Here is a 16,046-nt window from a genome sequence, read left to right as displayed (position 1 = left end):
AACTGTTTTCCCATACTCTTTAACATATTAAACTGAAACTTGGTACATGGCTTTGTTATGACAAGTTTGAGTTTCAGGGCATTTCGTCAATCTTTCACAGTTATGTTCTTTTTGGACTTTGAAAATATCACATCAGGAGGGACATTTATTGAAAAGCACTCCAGTAGGTTTGTTTTTTCGTCTGTCTGCCTGTCTGCCTGTCTGCCTGTCTGCCTGTCTGCCTGTCTGGCAGTGAAACAAATTTTTTAATCACTCCAACCTGGAAACCTACTGTTTTTATGGACATAATAAAGAACACGAAGCACAAGTACGAATAACTAATTTAATGTGCTAAATGAGGTGGTGTTAAGGGTGTTGCATCAATGGTGGTAAAATTCCAGAAAAAAATAATTTCTACAGCCTTTAAATCTTTATTTAAATTTATTTACATTTCCACCCTGGCCAGTCGCCGACTGGGCATCCTCCGTCGTGCAAAGTCCTTTGTCGACCCACCTGAGCTCCTGACCACATACAAAGCTTTTGTCCACAGCCTGATGGAGTACTGCTTTCCCCTCTGGGCTGGTGTTCCCACCTCTCACCTTTCTCAGCTTCACGCTGTGGAAACCAAGGCATTTAGATCATTGGTATCTCCCTCGGTGAGGCTGAGTCTCTGGACCTCTCACTCTCTCACCGCAGGCAGGTCGGTGGTCTTTCTGTTTTCCACCGTCTCCTCTCCAGTCTCGCTCCCCCCTGCTCTGTCTGTGATATGCCCCCCCTCCCCCATATTTCCGCAGGGCGCTCAAGGTCCGCCAACAACCCCCTTCTGGTAAAACTACCAAAATCACGAATCACTGCTCACCTTCACTCTTTCATTCCTCTTTTTTTTCCCACCTTTGAAACAAACTCCCACACTCTCTTCAATCCCACTCTTTCCTCCAGGCCTTCAAAACAGCCGTTCACCACCATCTCTTATCTTCCACCATCCAAAACCACGATCTTTCCTTCTCCCGCTAATCCACCCCAAACCCACCTCCTTCAAATTCCCTGCTTTCCTTCCCAAAATTTCCCTGTCGTGTAAGGACCTGAAAGTCCCTGTGGTGTCCATCTTTTTTAACCCGTGTACCGCGCCCCATCCCTCTCCCTTCCGCAGATCTCATGTCTCTGTTCTCCACTGTTATGTTGTGTCCTTCCCTCTCCCACCTCTCTCGTCTCCTGCTCCCCTTGTACGTTAGATGTGTTAGCTCTCATATGAGCCTCGACATTAGATACAAAAAAATAAAATTTTTTATACCTGAACAGCGTAGAACACAAATGACCTTCTTTCCGCTTCCAAAGACCTCCAGTTTAGCAGTACTTGGATAAAATATTCCGCCATCTCAACCAATCGAATTTGCCGCTCATGCTCTCTGCGTTGTGGAATGTCGAGATTCCGAAATATTTTTTTTGCAGTTCAGAGGAAATATAGATCGTACTCGGAAACGCAAAGGAAGAGTTTAAATGACCTTTCCCTTGTCCTTTTTCTCAAGATTGTGGGGTGGGATAAGGTGTTCTATGAACTCTCTCATTATTTGTAAGTTTCTCTCGTTAACTCTCCAGTTGTCTGATATCGAGAATGATGGTATGCTTTGCACGATGCATTTGGCCCGCAGATTGCGCCGAATTGACGTCTTGACATCCGCCCTCTGGCTGCTGCTACTAGCCGTTCACCTTACAGAGTTCTACTTTACACCCTCCAAGATTGGAGAATTTCATTGGCTGCATTTGATTTACATCACCGCTACGGCCCTATGTGCTGTCATCGGATTGGCGGCTGCTGTTGCTACACGGCCTCCCTCATCTGGGAAGAGGGGCCTGGAGGAATCAAGGTTTGAATGCAAATAGCTTGTGGGATCATGGTCAGCAGCCATGCTCTAACGTTTTACCTTGTTTTGCAGTGTTAAGTTTGAGTTTGCACAGCTTGTGTAGATGTGTTTAGTACCGTCGGTCGATTACCTTCGAGCTGGTTCACCAGTCATTAAGTATGGCAGGATGGTGAAGAGTTAGCCTATTTACAATTGAGCTTTCTATTTTGGATTTCATTGCTGAACCGACAAACTGTCAGATTGGTGCTTCGCAGGCAGGACGCTGTACCACAAAGTGTGCCGTCCCTCAGATGGATGCTAAGCTGTAGACCTGTCTGCTGGCATTAGTTGGTAAATATTAAAGAGCCACTTGGTGTCTTTTGACAGAGTGGGTGGGTTATTGCTGGCACCCTGAGCAAATTTTAAATTCCAGCTCTAGCCTACGGGGCACTGCATCAGCAGCGCAACCGCCCTCCCAGGAATGATCAAAACCATCAGCCACGTGCTGCACACTAATAAGAGCACCCATTGGTTGCTTTAAAGTCTTTTTGTTTCCTCCCCCTCCAAACAAGCTTTTAACAGTTATTTATGGGATGTTATTTTATTTTATTTTATTTTTAATTGGTGTTGGATTATACATTTTTGGCAAAGATGAACCTGAGTCGTGCTGCAGAATTGATAGCAAGACTGTGTGCTGGTGAATCCTGATTCAGCATTATATTTTCTGGTTAATATCCATATTTACATATTTATTGACTCCTTTAATGTGAATAAATCGGTTTGCAGTTACCTGGGATAAATGCATCGCTCTGTTAATGTTAAAGCCGTTGATGTGACTGTTTTGTCTGCCTCGCCGTAAAGCAATAAGGAAAATGAAAATGCACAATCGGAGGATTAGAACCATCTCATGTATATTATCAAGCAAATGGAGAAGATCTATCTTAAAATAACAAGCAAAATCGAACAACAAGCAAGTTGAAAATGTAGGCTGCGGTGCTGTGAACATAACGGGCACACTTGTTGAAATTTTTTGCTCCATTTGTTGGCGATTGTTCCTTTTTGACATTTCCAAACTTCTCGATGGATTTCAGGGAAATTTCCGACTTCCCGACCCATGCGTAATACGAATATCAACTGGTCTTGAACCGCCAAACCTGCACACAAAATGTTGTTTTTAACTTCATCGTAGTCCACCCTAAACTAGTAAATAGGCTGTGAGCAGCCACCAGTGAGTTTTTACAGTAACACAAGGGTTGAGCAAGAAGCGGCAGTTGTGTCATTCATGGTGTAGAATCCGTAGATGATGGGAAAAGTAAAGAGAGTGCAGGTGCAAAAAAAACACACATGGAAGACAGTTATGATTTAGTGCGAGTTTACAGTTAGGTTGTGGTGCAGCGGCTGTCTTTGCACAAACTGTACAACTGCCCCGGCCTACACCCAATTCGATGCAGCATCCCTGACTTTCCAGCAAAGCGGATCCATTCTCCATCAGTCATGGTTCCATCTCGTACACATGCTTGCATGGCCCCGCTCAGACTTGAAGTATGGGTCATTGGTGCGACCCGGCACCCAGCTCATTCTGCTGCCTCACCACCGGGAGTGTATACACTGGTCATGCAGACTAACTTGAACAGCCTATAAAACAGTGTGACTTCAAAAAAAAGTTTAATAACTTTAACATTATCCAATAAAACTTAACAAAAATTGTAGATCATATTACGCGCTCATCGCCAAGGCATCGGTACAAATTGATCTCGTCTACAAAGAAATTTGACAATTTTACAATGAAATTCCTGATGATGTCGATGAGCATAATTTCGCTCAATGTGGAGAGACACACGTCGAGCAAAGTTATTGATGACTTGTATGCACCGTTTCTGACCAATGGCCTGCATTCCAGTGGTGATGGCTTCGTGAAGCTCTGAGATGGTCAGGGGTACGCCGAGTCTTACAGGAGGATTCAAGTCTGGTGAATACGGGGACCACTCCACCTCGGGTCTTCAACTGATTACCCTGTGACTGCAGTGTCTGGAGGAGCACTTCGAAAGTCAGATTTGCACAATGAGGGGTAGCCCCCTTCCTGCTGGAACCACTGTATTCCCTGGTCAACTCCATCCATCTCACCCAGGGCTTCCCAGAATTTTTTTTCCAAGACTTCGAAGTAACATTCATTATTTCAGTCTGCACATTTCCTTGCCTGTCTTCAAACCAAAATGGCCCAATTATTCCATGCTTTGAGGTGGCTACCCACTTCACTGAGCGAAGTCATCTTTGCAGCACCAAGGCAGGCTTTTCACTTCTCCAGAATATGTTTTTTCTGCCATTTACATGACCACTGAGGAGAAAATTGGCCTCATCAGCTAACCACGTATTGTCCAACAGGTCAGGATTCTTCACTTTTTCAAACGAGTTGCATGTCGTCATTATTCTCACCATGTCGTTTTCTGTTAACTTCTTTTTGACGGATATGTGGTGAGGTCTCATTGCCAAGTCCTTCATCAGAATGCTCCTCAAGCTTTCTTTGCTGATGTTGAGCTCTTGACAGCGGTACCGAATATATTTCCTGGGACTGTTGGTGACTGAGTCAGCGACCACAGCAATATTCTCGGGTGACCTTCCTGATTTTGGTTGGCCAGAGTGGCCTCTGTTTGGTGAATTCATATTCAAGGCTGTGCCATGCTGTCTGAATTTTTTTTTCACAAACCTTTGAACTTGAGACTCGCTGGGTGCTTTCCTTGTTGCAAAATGTGCGCAGAACAGGTGCCTTGTCTGTAAGAATGGATTTGTCCTTCAGAAAATACTTTTCTTCAGGCTTCCACGACTGACACAGATTCAAGAAACTTGGCGGATACACTCTCCCATAACTTGGTTTTGACCTGAATAATGAGAGATTGAATGAAAACTCTGAAGGTTATTAAACTTTTCCTGGGGCCCACTTTTTGGGAGTCACCCTGTAGTTAACCATCATGATCTGACATGGCCAGATGTATTACTGTCATGTAGATTGATCTATGTAATCTAACATTAACTGGTGAGATATATGATCCCCAGTTTTGTATATTGCACTCCCAGAAAGAAATGGTATCGTTAGAACTATCTTCACCAAAATTGAATCGATTCTTCCTTGTCACACAACAAAACCTGTCCACCAAGTTTTGGCCTAACGAATCCGTCCATTACTTTTTGAGATGTCGTATTATATAGTTTTTGGCCCTATCTCTCAAATGTGCAGAATCGGTTAAAAAATTTCTCGATTCTGGATCTTCACCAAAATCTAATAATTTCGTCTTTGTCACACTCCACCTCTCCACAAAATTTCGTCCCAATCCGTTCACAACTTTTTGAGATATCCTGTTCACAGACAAACAATCAAGAAATATGTTGTGCAGAGCACGATACTTGCGAAACCCCTAAAACAAATTTGACCTTAAAAAATTAATTGGTGCTTGAATTCAGTGACATGATATGCAAATCCTGTTCAAATTTCAAGTCAATCGGATGAAAATTGAGGATTTTGGAAACAACCTTAGTTGTTGACCCTTTGGCCGATGTTGACCTCAAAAATGATTGTTGCTTGAATTTGATGACAAAATATATAAATCCTCTTCAAATTTCTAGTCAATCAGGTGTAAATTAAGTATCTTAGAAGTTTGAGCTGAGTTGTTGACCTTTGACAAATGTTGATTTTTTATTTTTTTTGATCTTTTGACCTCGATAGGTTTCTTGCTCATGACCAACTCTACTATTCTGTGAAATTTCTTGAAGATCATTTTAAAATTGTGACCTGTAGGCAATTGACAAACAAACTGACGGAAACGTACAGACACAGAATAACAGACCAGACAAACCAATATACTTGCAAATCTTCAATTTTGCAAGGAACAAACAAAAACAGACAGACAGGTGTGAAAACATAACCTCGAACCGACCTTTGATAGCGAAGGTAACTATAGTAAAGGGATGCCATTTCTGTCTGGGTATTTTGTGTGATTGTACACTCCGGTCATGCATATAGCACTAATGCATCAGATCAAACACCCACCCTGGTCATGTAAAAAGAGATATTTCTATATTGCATATAATCATTCATTCTGATCATCCGTTTAAAAAAAAAAGCTAAATTAGCACAACCCTTACTGCCAGGATCAGGGTTGGCGTGGGACCAGGGGCAGACCGACGGTATCCTGGGCCCTTGGGCAAAAGTGGTCTTTGGGCCCCGTCGATAAGATTTTTGAATGAGACTTAGTGCGGAATAAAAATTTCCTAAAACAAACTTTTGTGTGTAAATATGCAGAATAATGAGTAGACCGTGAAATTAAAAACAAATACACTGGACCTTATGAACCAGAAACTGGTGCACCTCGTGTTGTAGAGTACATCACATACATTTCAGTCCAAAAGCGTCATGGAATGTTCTCGGCAAACAACCCTGAAACGGTATGAAATGAACTACACACATGGACAAAATTACTCTTTCTTCTTGTCATTTACCTGAAGATTTTGCTGAGAAAAACAAATGGTCACTTTTTAACCGTATGATCGAAAATGAAGGAGATAGTCGGACGTTTGTACCGACCGAGTCAATTCCCACCCACGTCTATTGAACAATCTTTCTTCATAAATATGAGCAAAACGTACATGTGAAGATGGTTATTTTTAATTTTTATTTTGCAAAAAGAGGATACAAACCCAGTTTTTTGTGACGCACATATTTATGGTTCACAACAATTTCCCTAAAGTTTGAAACTGGAGCTTTAACAGCGGTAAATGTATGTTCAAAGCAGCTAAAATGTGTTCAACAGCAATAAATGAATTTGCTGTATTTTTTTCCGGGAATCGATCAAAATCGACTTTGAACCCTCAACAATTAATACATTATGTTTAAACTAGCAGATTTACCTGGCGTTGCATGGGAAGAGAAATGTGAATAAGTAACATTTTGTAGCCAAATGAAATTTGGAAATTGTAATACCCTCTGCCACCACCACCATGTGGCGCTACACAGTGCACATTTACAGATAGAATTTACACCCCACCCTTACCCCCCACACTGTAGTGTGAGGTCACGGCCACATAGTCTATGTTACCCCCCACACAAAGTTGTATTTGTACCCTGAGTTTGGAGTTTGTAACTTAAAAGATGTAGCTGTGTATAGAACACATACAAATAATGATAGAGAGATTTTTGCCTTTTATAGGTAAAGCTATCCATGCTAAAATCGCCTTCCTCTCCTATTTCTGAAAATGTAAAGTTTTTATTTATTTTTATTTTTTTTAATGTACGGGCCTCTTGATGCTCCGGGCCCTCGGTCGGTGTCGCCCCTGCTTGGGCCAGCTCTCCATAGCCATTCTGGGGAGGGGGTTCTTCTCTGCAAGATCAAGGCTTGTGGAAGAGCAAGTTAACTGAGGGCATGAACTGAGAGTTGGGCTGTCGGACAACTCTTGGACACAATGAGTGAACAGGAACAGGAAAAGAGAAAGGGAAGGCGAAGAAATGCTGCACCCTGCAACTAAGATGGTTGGATTAGGAATGGTTAATGGAGGTAATATAGATTGTGGGTAAGGATTGGGTGCACCAAAGTGCTTTAAGCACTGGAGGGAAGAGTGGAATAGTAGGGTACCAAATTTATTTGCGTGTTTGGCGGGAGGTGTATGGGTACAGCGGGACGTTAATGCTGATATGCCTTTTGTTTGATATAAAATGTACTGGTTACAATATATGATTGTATAAATTGTTTGCAGAGGTGAGCTTTATGCAAAAGGGGAACATGTTTTCACATTGGGGGTAGCCTTTGACCTGTATGGAATAATTGCCGAGGTACGAGCATTTTCCGGTTACTTCTGGATTTAGATTTGCCTGGAAAAGATGAGCTTCTTGGAGAAGGAAGAACCTTTGCAGAGGTTCTCTTTCGGTGCGTATAAATGGCAAGGAGAGAGGAAGGATAGAGGAGGTCCTGAGTTGTTGTGTGTGTGTGTGCTTTGCTGCATTTGGTTTGCTGAATAAACTATTGGTTGGAAGACTTTCGCCTGTCATTGTGGATCGATCAAACGACCATCGCATCTCATGACACAATCCTCGAGAAGGCGGTTCCCCCATTGGGAGAAGTGAAGAACTGCGGGTGACTGTTGAAGTGTTTGGTCAGCATATATTTTGGAAGTTTAACTCGGAGGGAGTTGCTGGAAGAACCGGTATATCCTGGAATTTGCATGGGTCGTAAGGCTGAGAGAGAAAAGTGAACCAAACCAGAGGAACAGTAAAAAGAGAAAAACCAGAGAAGCCGCTAACTTTCCTGCGATGTGAAGCAGCAGACCTTGTCTTTCAGCCTCATCATGGAAGATGCCAAGAATGTTGGGAGTTTTGGATTCTGCAGAATCCAGGAGATACTGATGCAATGCTGAGTCGCCAGCCCAGAAGGGAGAGCTGCCCTCCATTGAGCTATGGACAATGGTCCTTTTGACTGTAAATAATGCTGATTTTTTGAAGAAAGATTTGGAATGACAGAGGATGCCCAGTCAGCGACTGTCTTGGCCTGGTGTTGGCTTCGTGGTTAGGGTGGTGGCTTGGGATCCGAGGGTCTTGAGTTCAAGCCCTGTTGGCCGCTGAATTAAAAATACACCAGGAGGTTGACTCAGCCTGTCATCCTTCCGAAGTCGGCAAAATGAGCACCAGTGTACTGGTAAGGGGGACACTGCATCAGCGGCATAGCCGCGTCCCAACCAATGATGCAACCAGCAGCCACAGGCTGCAAGAGAGAAAGAGAGAGAGAGAGAGAGAGAGAGAGAGAGAGAGAGAGAGAGAGAGAGAGAGAGAGAGAGAGAGAGAGAGAGAGAGAGAGAGAGAGAGAGAGAGAGAGAGAGAGAGAGAGAGAGAGAGAGAGAGACTGAGAGAGAGAGAGACTGAGAGAGAGAGAGACTGAGAGAGAGAGAGACTGAGAGAGAGAGAGACTGAGAGAGAGAGAGACTGAGAGAGAGAGAGACTGAGAGAGACTGAGAGAGAGAGAGACTGAGAGAGACTGAGAGAGAGAGACTGAGAGAGAGAGTGAGACAGAGAGAGAGAGACTGAGAGAGAGACTGAGAGAGAGACTGAGAGAGAGACTGAGAGAGAGACTGAGAGAGAGAGAGAGAGACAGAGAGAGAGAGACTGAGAGAGAGAGAGACTGAGAGAGAGACTGAGAGAGTGAGAGAGAGTGAGAGTGAGAGAGAGAGAGACTCAGAGAGAGAGAGAGAGACAGAGAGAGAGAGAGAGACAGAGAGAGAGAGAGAGAGAGAGAGAGAGAGAGAGAGAGAGAGAGAGAGAGAGAGAGAGAGAGAGAGAGAGAGAGAGAGAGAGACTGACTGACTGACTGACTGACTGACTGACTGACTGACTGACTGAGACTGAGACTGTCCAGTGGAGGTCAGGGCTAATGGTGAGGCATGGGCATTCAAGAGACTGAACCTCTTCCATGGAAGTAGATTGGTGGTAGGTGAATTCATTTGACTATCTTTTCTGAGTGACAGGGTGATTCTAAGATTTTCTTGGATTGAAGGACATGCTTCATTTATCAGAACAGTGTGTAATCATTTCCAGATCAGCAGAAAGTGGCACAGCTGCTGTTAGTCTCCCTGTGGGATGTGGTACTGTATAACAGTGTGCAGTCATTTGCAAAAAGGAAGGGAGGGTTTTCCATCGCATGAGAGAGCTCTTTATGGAGATGATCAAGACTGGGCCCAACACACTGCCTTGGGGCACTCCAGCCTCACTTGGGGAAAGGAAAGGAAAGGAGAATGGAGTGTTTCATTGAGATCAATGCATTTATTGCACAAGTGGAGGAAGTCAGAATTCCAGGATTGAATGTGGCCATGCAAGTAAAGCAGGATGTCAGATTTGAATGCCTGAGATATGCTGAAGGACACTTTTTAAAAAATTTAGGCCTCCAACCATTGCTGAGAAAGGAGTGTGTCCAGAGTTTTTAGCGACTGGGACGAAAGCCCAATCGATGGTCAAAGATCAGGCTTTTTGAAAACAGGAAAGACTAGATCATTCAGTATGATAGATTCCATGACTTTGCTTAAGATTGTGAGTAAGCTTCCTGGTCTGTATTTAAGAAGATCTGTTTTTGCACCCTTCTTGTGGACAGAAGTGATGTTTGCCGACTTCCAAGCCGAAGGGACAAGGTAGATGGACAGTCTGAAAAGAGTAGATGGAGGAGAATGAAGAGCAGCAGAGCTTTCTTTGAGAACATGGACACAAATGCCACTTGGGCCCTTTGCAAAAGCAGGGTCAAGGTTGGAAATATTTTTTTTCTGCCTTCTTCGGTGAATACACTGTGGGTCCGAGGAGGTAAGATGTCGACAGAACGGGATGGGTTGCATAATTTTTGAGGCAGCTATGGAGTTGGGACTTTCTGCCTTGTCTGCAGACATGCCATTTCAGGTGATTGAGGGGATGGAGGGTTAGCATACACAAAGAACGACTTGACAGGACTCCACCATGAGTACAACCGCTTCTCCACTGAATTTGGCGTACCATGGTTGAGGGGATGGATAAACCGCCGCATGAGAGATGGACGAGTTTTTTTTGTGAAAGGATGACAGTCCCTGCCAGTTGGCCTGTGTAAACAGCCATATTCTGCAGTGTTGAAGTTTTTCTCTCATAATGTTGTATTTGCTGCTTTTTCCTGATGGATATTGTAGCGTCAACGGCTCAACGAATGTCGAGCTCGTCGCGGTGGAAGGTTAAAATCCCGTGATGTTCCGAACGGCTTGAACTCCTGCGGAGACGTTCTGAATTATGGCGGACAATGTGCACGTGGGTCGTGAGAAGAAACACGAAAAACTTAGCTCTTTTTAAGACCAACGGGTTTATTCCCGAAATACAAGCCTATAAAAAAGAACCAGGGATGGTGGTCACGAGGAGACGGCGGATTGGGATGGGAAGGAAAGAGATGCAATTGATAAATAATTATACACAATGTGAATAAAGGAAATCTAAAGAATGAATACGCCTCACACCAGACTCTGTCACTGACTGGAAAGGGACAAAAACGGGGCACTCAGCTCTGGTGGTAGCAGGGGAGAAAGATGGGCATGGAGCAGCCACGAGCAGGCGACGAGGGACGATGAGCAGGATGATGAGGGATAATGAGATGATGCACAGGACGATAAGGAGACGAAGGCACACAGGCAGGCCAACAAACAAGGCAAGGTAGGAATGACAAGACAGGCAGGCAGGATGACCTCTCCTCAGCAGTCTTTTCTCCACAGACTCTTAGAATTCTCCTTTTTCTCCTCCGTTTTCTTTCTCAGGCTCTACAAACTTCTCACAAGGCAAATTCACCTCCTCCTCGATTCCCCTCCGTTTTCTTTCTCCTCAGAACTTGACGCATCTCTCCAACACACCCAAACGCTCGATTTGGCAAATACCTCATCTCCCCGGGCAACGCTTCACACTTGGAAGGCGATCCAAGCTCCACCCCTCCCTTGCTCTTTTGCCAAGTCTCCCGGCACCCCCAGTCGAGGTTTACATCGGGGTTTATACACACAATTCCTTTATCAAAATCCCTAACTAATTATTACCATGCACCGCCTCCTGTATGGTGCACATGCAAACAAGACATTCCTTAAGCTGACGTGTCCCTACTTATTACATCGAGATTGGCTAACTGCCTGCAGACGGACCATGCTGCTCTGTACATTCCTGTCTGTTCTATGGTAATTTCTACCCCCGCCCCCCACCACAAACGTAACAATATGTTGGTGATATGTTTACGGTGTGGAATGGGCAAATATGGATGTTTTTCAGCTCGTTCCCTTTCCCATCCTATTTTAAAGGAATATACAGTGTTGCATTATTTTTCCAAATTATTTTGCTGGGCCTCATGATGGGCCATGCTGACCAACTGAACTGTGAGCCCTTAGCTGTGTCATGCAAGTGGGTGGAACATGATTTTTGGGAGAACTAAGGTGGTTGGTTGAATGAGGGGTCAGTCGGCATCAATCACGCAAGTAGTCTGAGTGATGGGGCATTCGGACAGTTGTGCAACTTGGGTTCGGATAGCCCTTGCACTACAAATTTATATTGATCTCAAATTATATAATTCACGATTTTTTCCGACGCGCACACATTTGCCTTTCTGTTTTACCTTTCCCTTCTGGTCTACCTTTCTCTCTCGTGGCATCTTACGGCATTAAGTGAATTATCTATGACGAGAAGCTCTTTTGCAGCTTCTATTATTGCAGTGAAGTTGTAAATTAAACTCTCGCTTTTGAGCAAGAACTTTCTCTGCACATGTTTGTAAAATATCCGTTTTAACAGTCACAATTGTATGTGCAGTTTTTGTTAAAAAAAAAAATCCTCTTGTACAGCGTGTTCCAGATGAAATGCCATGATTTTGCACCTTTTTAATGAACATAAAGCTGGTACCACGATACTTGTTTCATGTTCCATACCGTGCACCATCCCCAAACAGGGAGTGATAAGGCGCTTCTTCTTGATACGTGAATGGGGGAATTTATACTTGGAAGTATATCAGAAGTTTTGTGGAATTGGAGTTGCGACATCAACAATTAGACGCAATTGGTCTCAACAGGATGGGGGTGCTCCCACACGCCACGGATAATGTGTTCCATTATCCCAGACTCTGTGGCAGTCATCTCGATCTGTTTCCTTGCACGCTTTGATGAAAGCCTTCCATGCCCACCATTAATCCCAGATCTGAATCCATGCGATGACTGTTACGGAGGTTCCTAAGAGGGCAAAAGATGACCCACAAGACTGTCGATAACCTGGAAATCTTGATCCAGACTTGCACATGCCGTATTAGATAAGAGGCTTTCGGCCTAAGTTTTGGTTAGATGCATATGGATATGTGCTTGATTGGAATGGTGGTCATATTGAACCGAGCATAACACAAAACAAAACCTTAGATTTTCTTCTGTATATTGGAACCAGTTTTATGTTTGTCATAGATGCCCCCCTCCCCCCCCCCCCGCACCTCCACCCAAAAGCCAGCTGTAATCTGGGAATCCTCTATTGTATCAAGTCCTTCCTCTTATAAGCCTGTACTCTGTCTCCAAAGCTTTTCTCTGTCGTTCAATGGAGTACCTCTCACCTGTCTCGTTTGGATGTTGTGCAATCCAAAGCTGTCATCATCATTGTCGTCTCCCACATAGAAACAGAAGCATACGGTCTGCTGCTCTCTCTTTGTCGACATGCTTGGTGCTTCTGTTTTTTCTTACCTCTCCTTGAGTCTTTCCCCCAGTCCTTCCAGGACTCGAACGTTCTTCAAACCACCTCTTTGTGAAACTCCCAAATCCCACCTTTCCATTCAAGACTTCAAGGTGACAGTTCACCACTATCTCAGATCATTATTCATCCCTGCCCATGTTCTTCTTTTTTTCCTCATTAATCCAAGATTGTCAGTTTTAATCTTGATGAAATGGACAATTTGATGTATCCATGGCAACCTTTGGAGAGGGGGTGGATTTTGCAAGTATTGTGCTCTGTACGACATGTTTGTCTTGTTACTTACGAAATCTAAAGATTTCGTAAGTATATTGATGCCTTCCGTTTCTGTTTGTTTGTTTGTTTGTTACTTAAGAAATCTAAAGATTTTGTAAGTATATTGATGACTTCTGTTTCTGTTTGTTTGTTTGTTTGTTTGTTACTTAAGAAATCTAAAGATTTCGTAAGTATATTGATGCCTTCCGTTTCTGTTTGTTTGTTTGTTTCTTTGTTACTTAAGAAATCTAAAGATTTCGGAAGTATATTGATAACTTCCGTTTCTGTTTGTTTGTTTGTTTGTTTGTTACTTAAGAAATCTAAAGATTTCATAAGTATATTGATGACTTCCGTTTCTGTTTGTTTGTTTGTTTGTTTGTAGGCAGGATAACTCGAGAACGGAAGAAGCTACCAATGTCAAATTACACCACGTGATTCAGGAGGGTGATGGCTCGTGCTAATTAGATATTGGTCAAAATCGGTCAAAGGTCAAGGTCACAGTGAGGTCAAATATCATTCCATAAATTCACGTGGAGAAATGGAGTATTTTGCTTCGCTCGACGTTACGAGTTCGTTTTAACTTCGATTTTAATTTTGTCTTCGGTTTTTGCGATCGCTTAGGACGCTTAAAACTCGGTTGTCGAAATTCTGGAACAGCGATGAATAACTGACATATAAAAAATAATAAGTCTTTTATCAGATTCTTCTGAAAAGTAATACACCTATTATCTGGCATATCATGCTGGTACTGAATCACTTTTTTAAAAATAAAAACAAAAAAATGGAATTTTTATAAGAAATCTAGTTTTTGTCTGGGACTCATTATCTGCAAACCACAATGAATTCAGAATTCAAGCTCCCCTTGGGCTTCTGACTGATTCATGCTTTTATTAGACAAGGTCAGAGGTCAAGTTAATGATTTCGTAAGTACCAGTCTATGACTGCTTGTTTGTTTGTTTGTCTGTCGTCGTGTGCAGGATATTTCAAAAAGTTGTTGACGGATTCGGATGAAACGTAGTGGACAGATTGGGTGTTACAAGGATAAATTGATTCGATTTTGGTGAAGATCCGAATCCGGATCTGGATACGAGAATTATTTGGTTTTTAACTGATTCTTCACCATTAAGAGATGGAGCCCAAAACGATATATAGCATGATATTTCAAAAATGTATTGGGCCCAATATGTTCTCGTGGATCAAGCATTGGCGGAGGTATGCGCTCTACCGAGTGCCCTTCTAGTTGTTTCTTTTTCCACAGTATAATATCTTTTCAAGTTATCTGAGATTAATCTGACCGCAAATTTTCAGGGAATGTGCCTCTAAAGTTTGTGGATTGCACAAGTTTACTTATCATATGTGGTGCATTTATTTATTTCTATGTTTTGGAACATGACGCTAAGTACCATTCAGACTCGGATTTTGAGATGACGGGTGTGAGTTGCATTAGGACAGTGAAGCTACTCAGGCCTAAATGCAGAATTTTTGACGGAGGGTGCATAGCTTCAAAAAGTTTGACCACTGCGAGCATGATAACACCGCACTATCATGCCCATTGTGGGATGGGATTTATTACGCATTGCTTTACTGTGGAAAGGAAAGTGAAACTGTCTAAAATGCAGAGCCCACCCCCCCCCCCCCCGGGGTATGGGACTGCTCCTGATCGTAGGCCTGTGAGGAACTTGCTTTGTGCAAAGGACGCCACTTCTTTGTAAAAGCAAATTACCATGCTAGATCGACAGGGCATGCGATGCCGAATGTGTATGTGCTGGTGAGATCTCTGATTTTTCACTTTGAAGGTCATTTTTGAGATCACAAGATTCAAATGAGGTCAAATTTGACACTTTATCAATTATGCGTTGACAAACACAAGATGTATATGTATATGTATATATACATAATTGCGTGTATATATATATATATATATATATATATATATATATATATATATATATGTATATGTATATATACATAATTGCGTGTATATATATATATATATATATATATATATATATATATATATATATATATATAGAGCCTGGTGTTGGCGCAGTGGTTAGGGCAGCGGCTTGGGATCCAAGAGGTCCTGAGTTCAAGCCCCGTTGAGCCACTGAATTAATACACCAGGGGGTTGACTCAGCCTGTCATCCTTCCGAGGTCGGCGAAATGAGTACCAGTATACTGGGCCGGTGTATACCCCGGTTAAAAAATAGGTGTACCATATCCCTGTGTCGTAAGAGGCGACCAGGGTTGCGTCAGGAAGGGCATCCGGCGTAAAACATGTGCCAAATCACTATGCGGATCATACGGATGATCCGCTGTGGCGACCCCTAATGGGAGCAGCCGAAAGAAGAAGAAGAAGAAGATATATATATATATATATATATATATATATATATATATATATATATATATATATATATATATATACATAATTGCGTGTATATGTATGTATATACACACACACACACACACACACACACACACACACACACACACACACACACACACACACACACACACACACACACACACACACACACACACACACACACACACACACTCTGTAGAAATGAAAATCACCAGCTGTGAGTGAAGTCTTGGTGGATCCATGTGACTGTATGTCTCTTAATTACTCTGTGCACACGAAGCAAAAAGCTTATTTAAATTGAATGTTATATCTTGAGCATGAATTGGAAAATGAACCTGCCGAGTACTTTGTCTCTAAATCCGTCCTTATTGCACTG

The 16,046-nt window shown here is 42.8% G+C and overlaps 1 protein-coding gene across 6 annotated transcripts in view; it reads left to right on the top strand.

Annotated features, from left to right (window-relative positions):
• Positions 1-16,046, top strand: part of TMEM201 (transmembrane protein 201) — a 203,969-nt gene that overhangs the window by 48,015 nt on the left and 139,908 nt on the right. For all 6 annotated transcript variants that reach the window (XM_085899039.1, XM_085899041.1, XM_085899037.1 and 3 more), the window contains one exon: positions 1,629-1,844. In XM_085899039.1, coding sequence (XP_085755165.1) covers positions 1,629-1,844 — 216 coding nt within the window. The remainder of the gene's footprint in view (positions 1-1,628; positions 1,845-16,046) is intronic.

This window comes from Eptatretus burgeri, chromosome 10 (assembly GCF_056783735.1).
Source record: "Eptatretus burgeri isolate ZD-2024b chromosome 10, Ebu_testis_v1, whole genome shotgun sequence".
Taxonomy (NCBI): Eukaryota; Metazoa; Chordata; class Myxini; order Myxiniformes; family Myxinidae; genus Eptatretus; species Eptatretus burgeri.
This window is presented reverse-complemented; position numbering and strand designations above follow the sequence as displayed.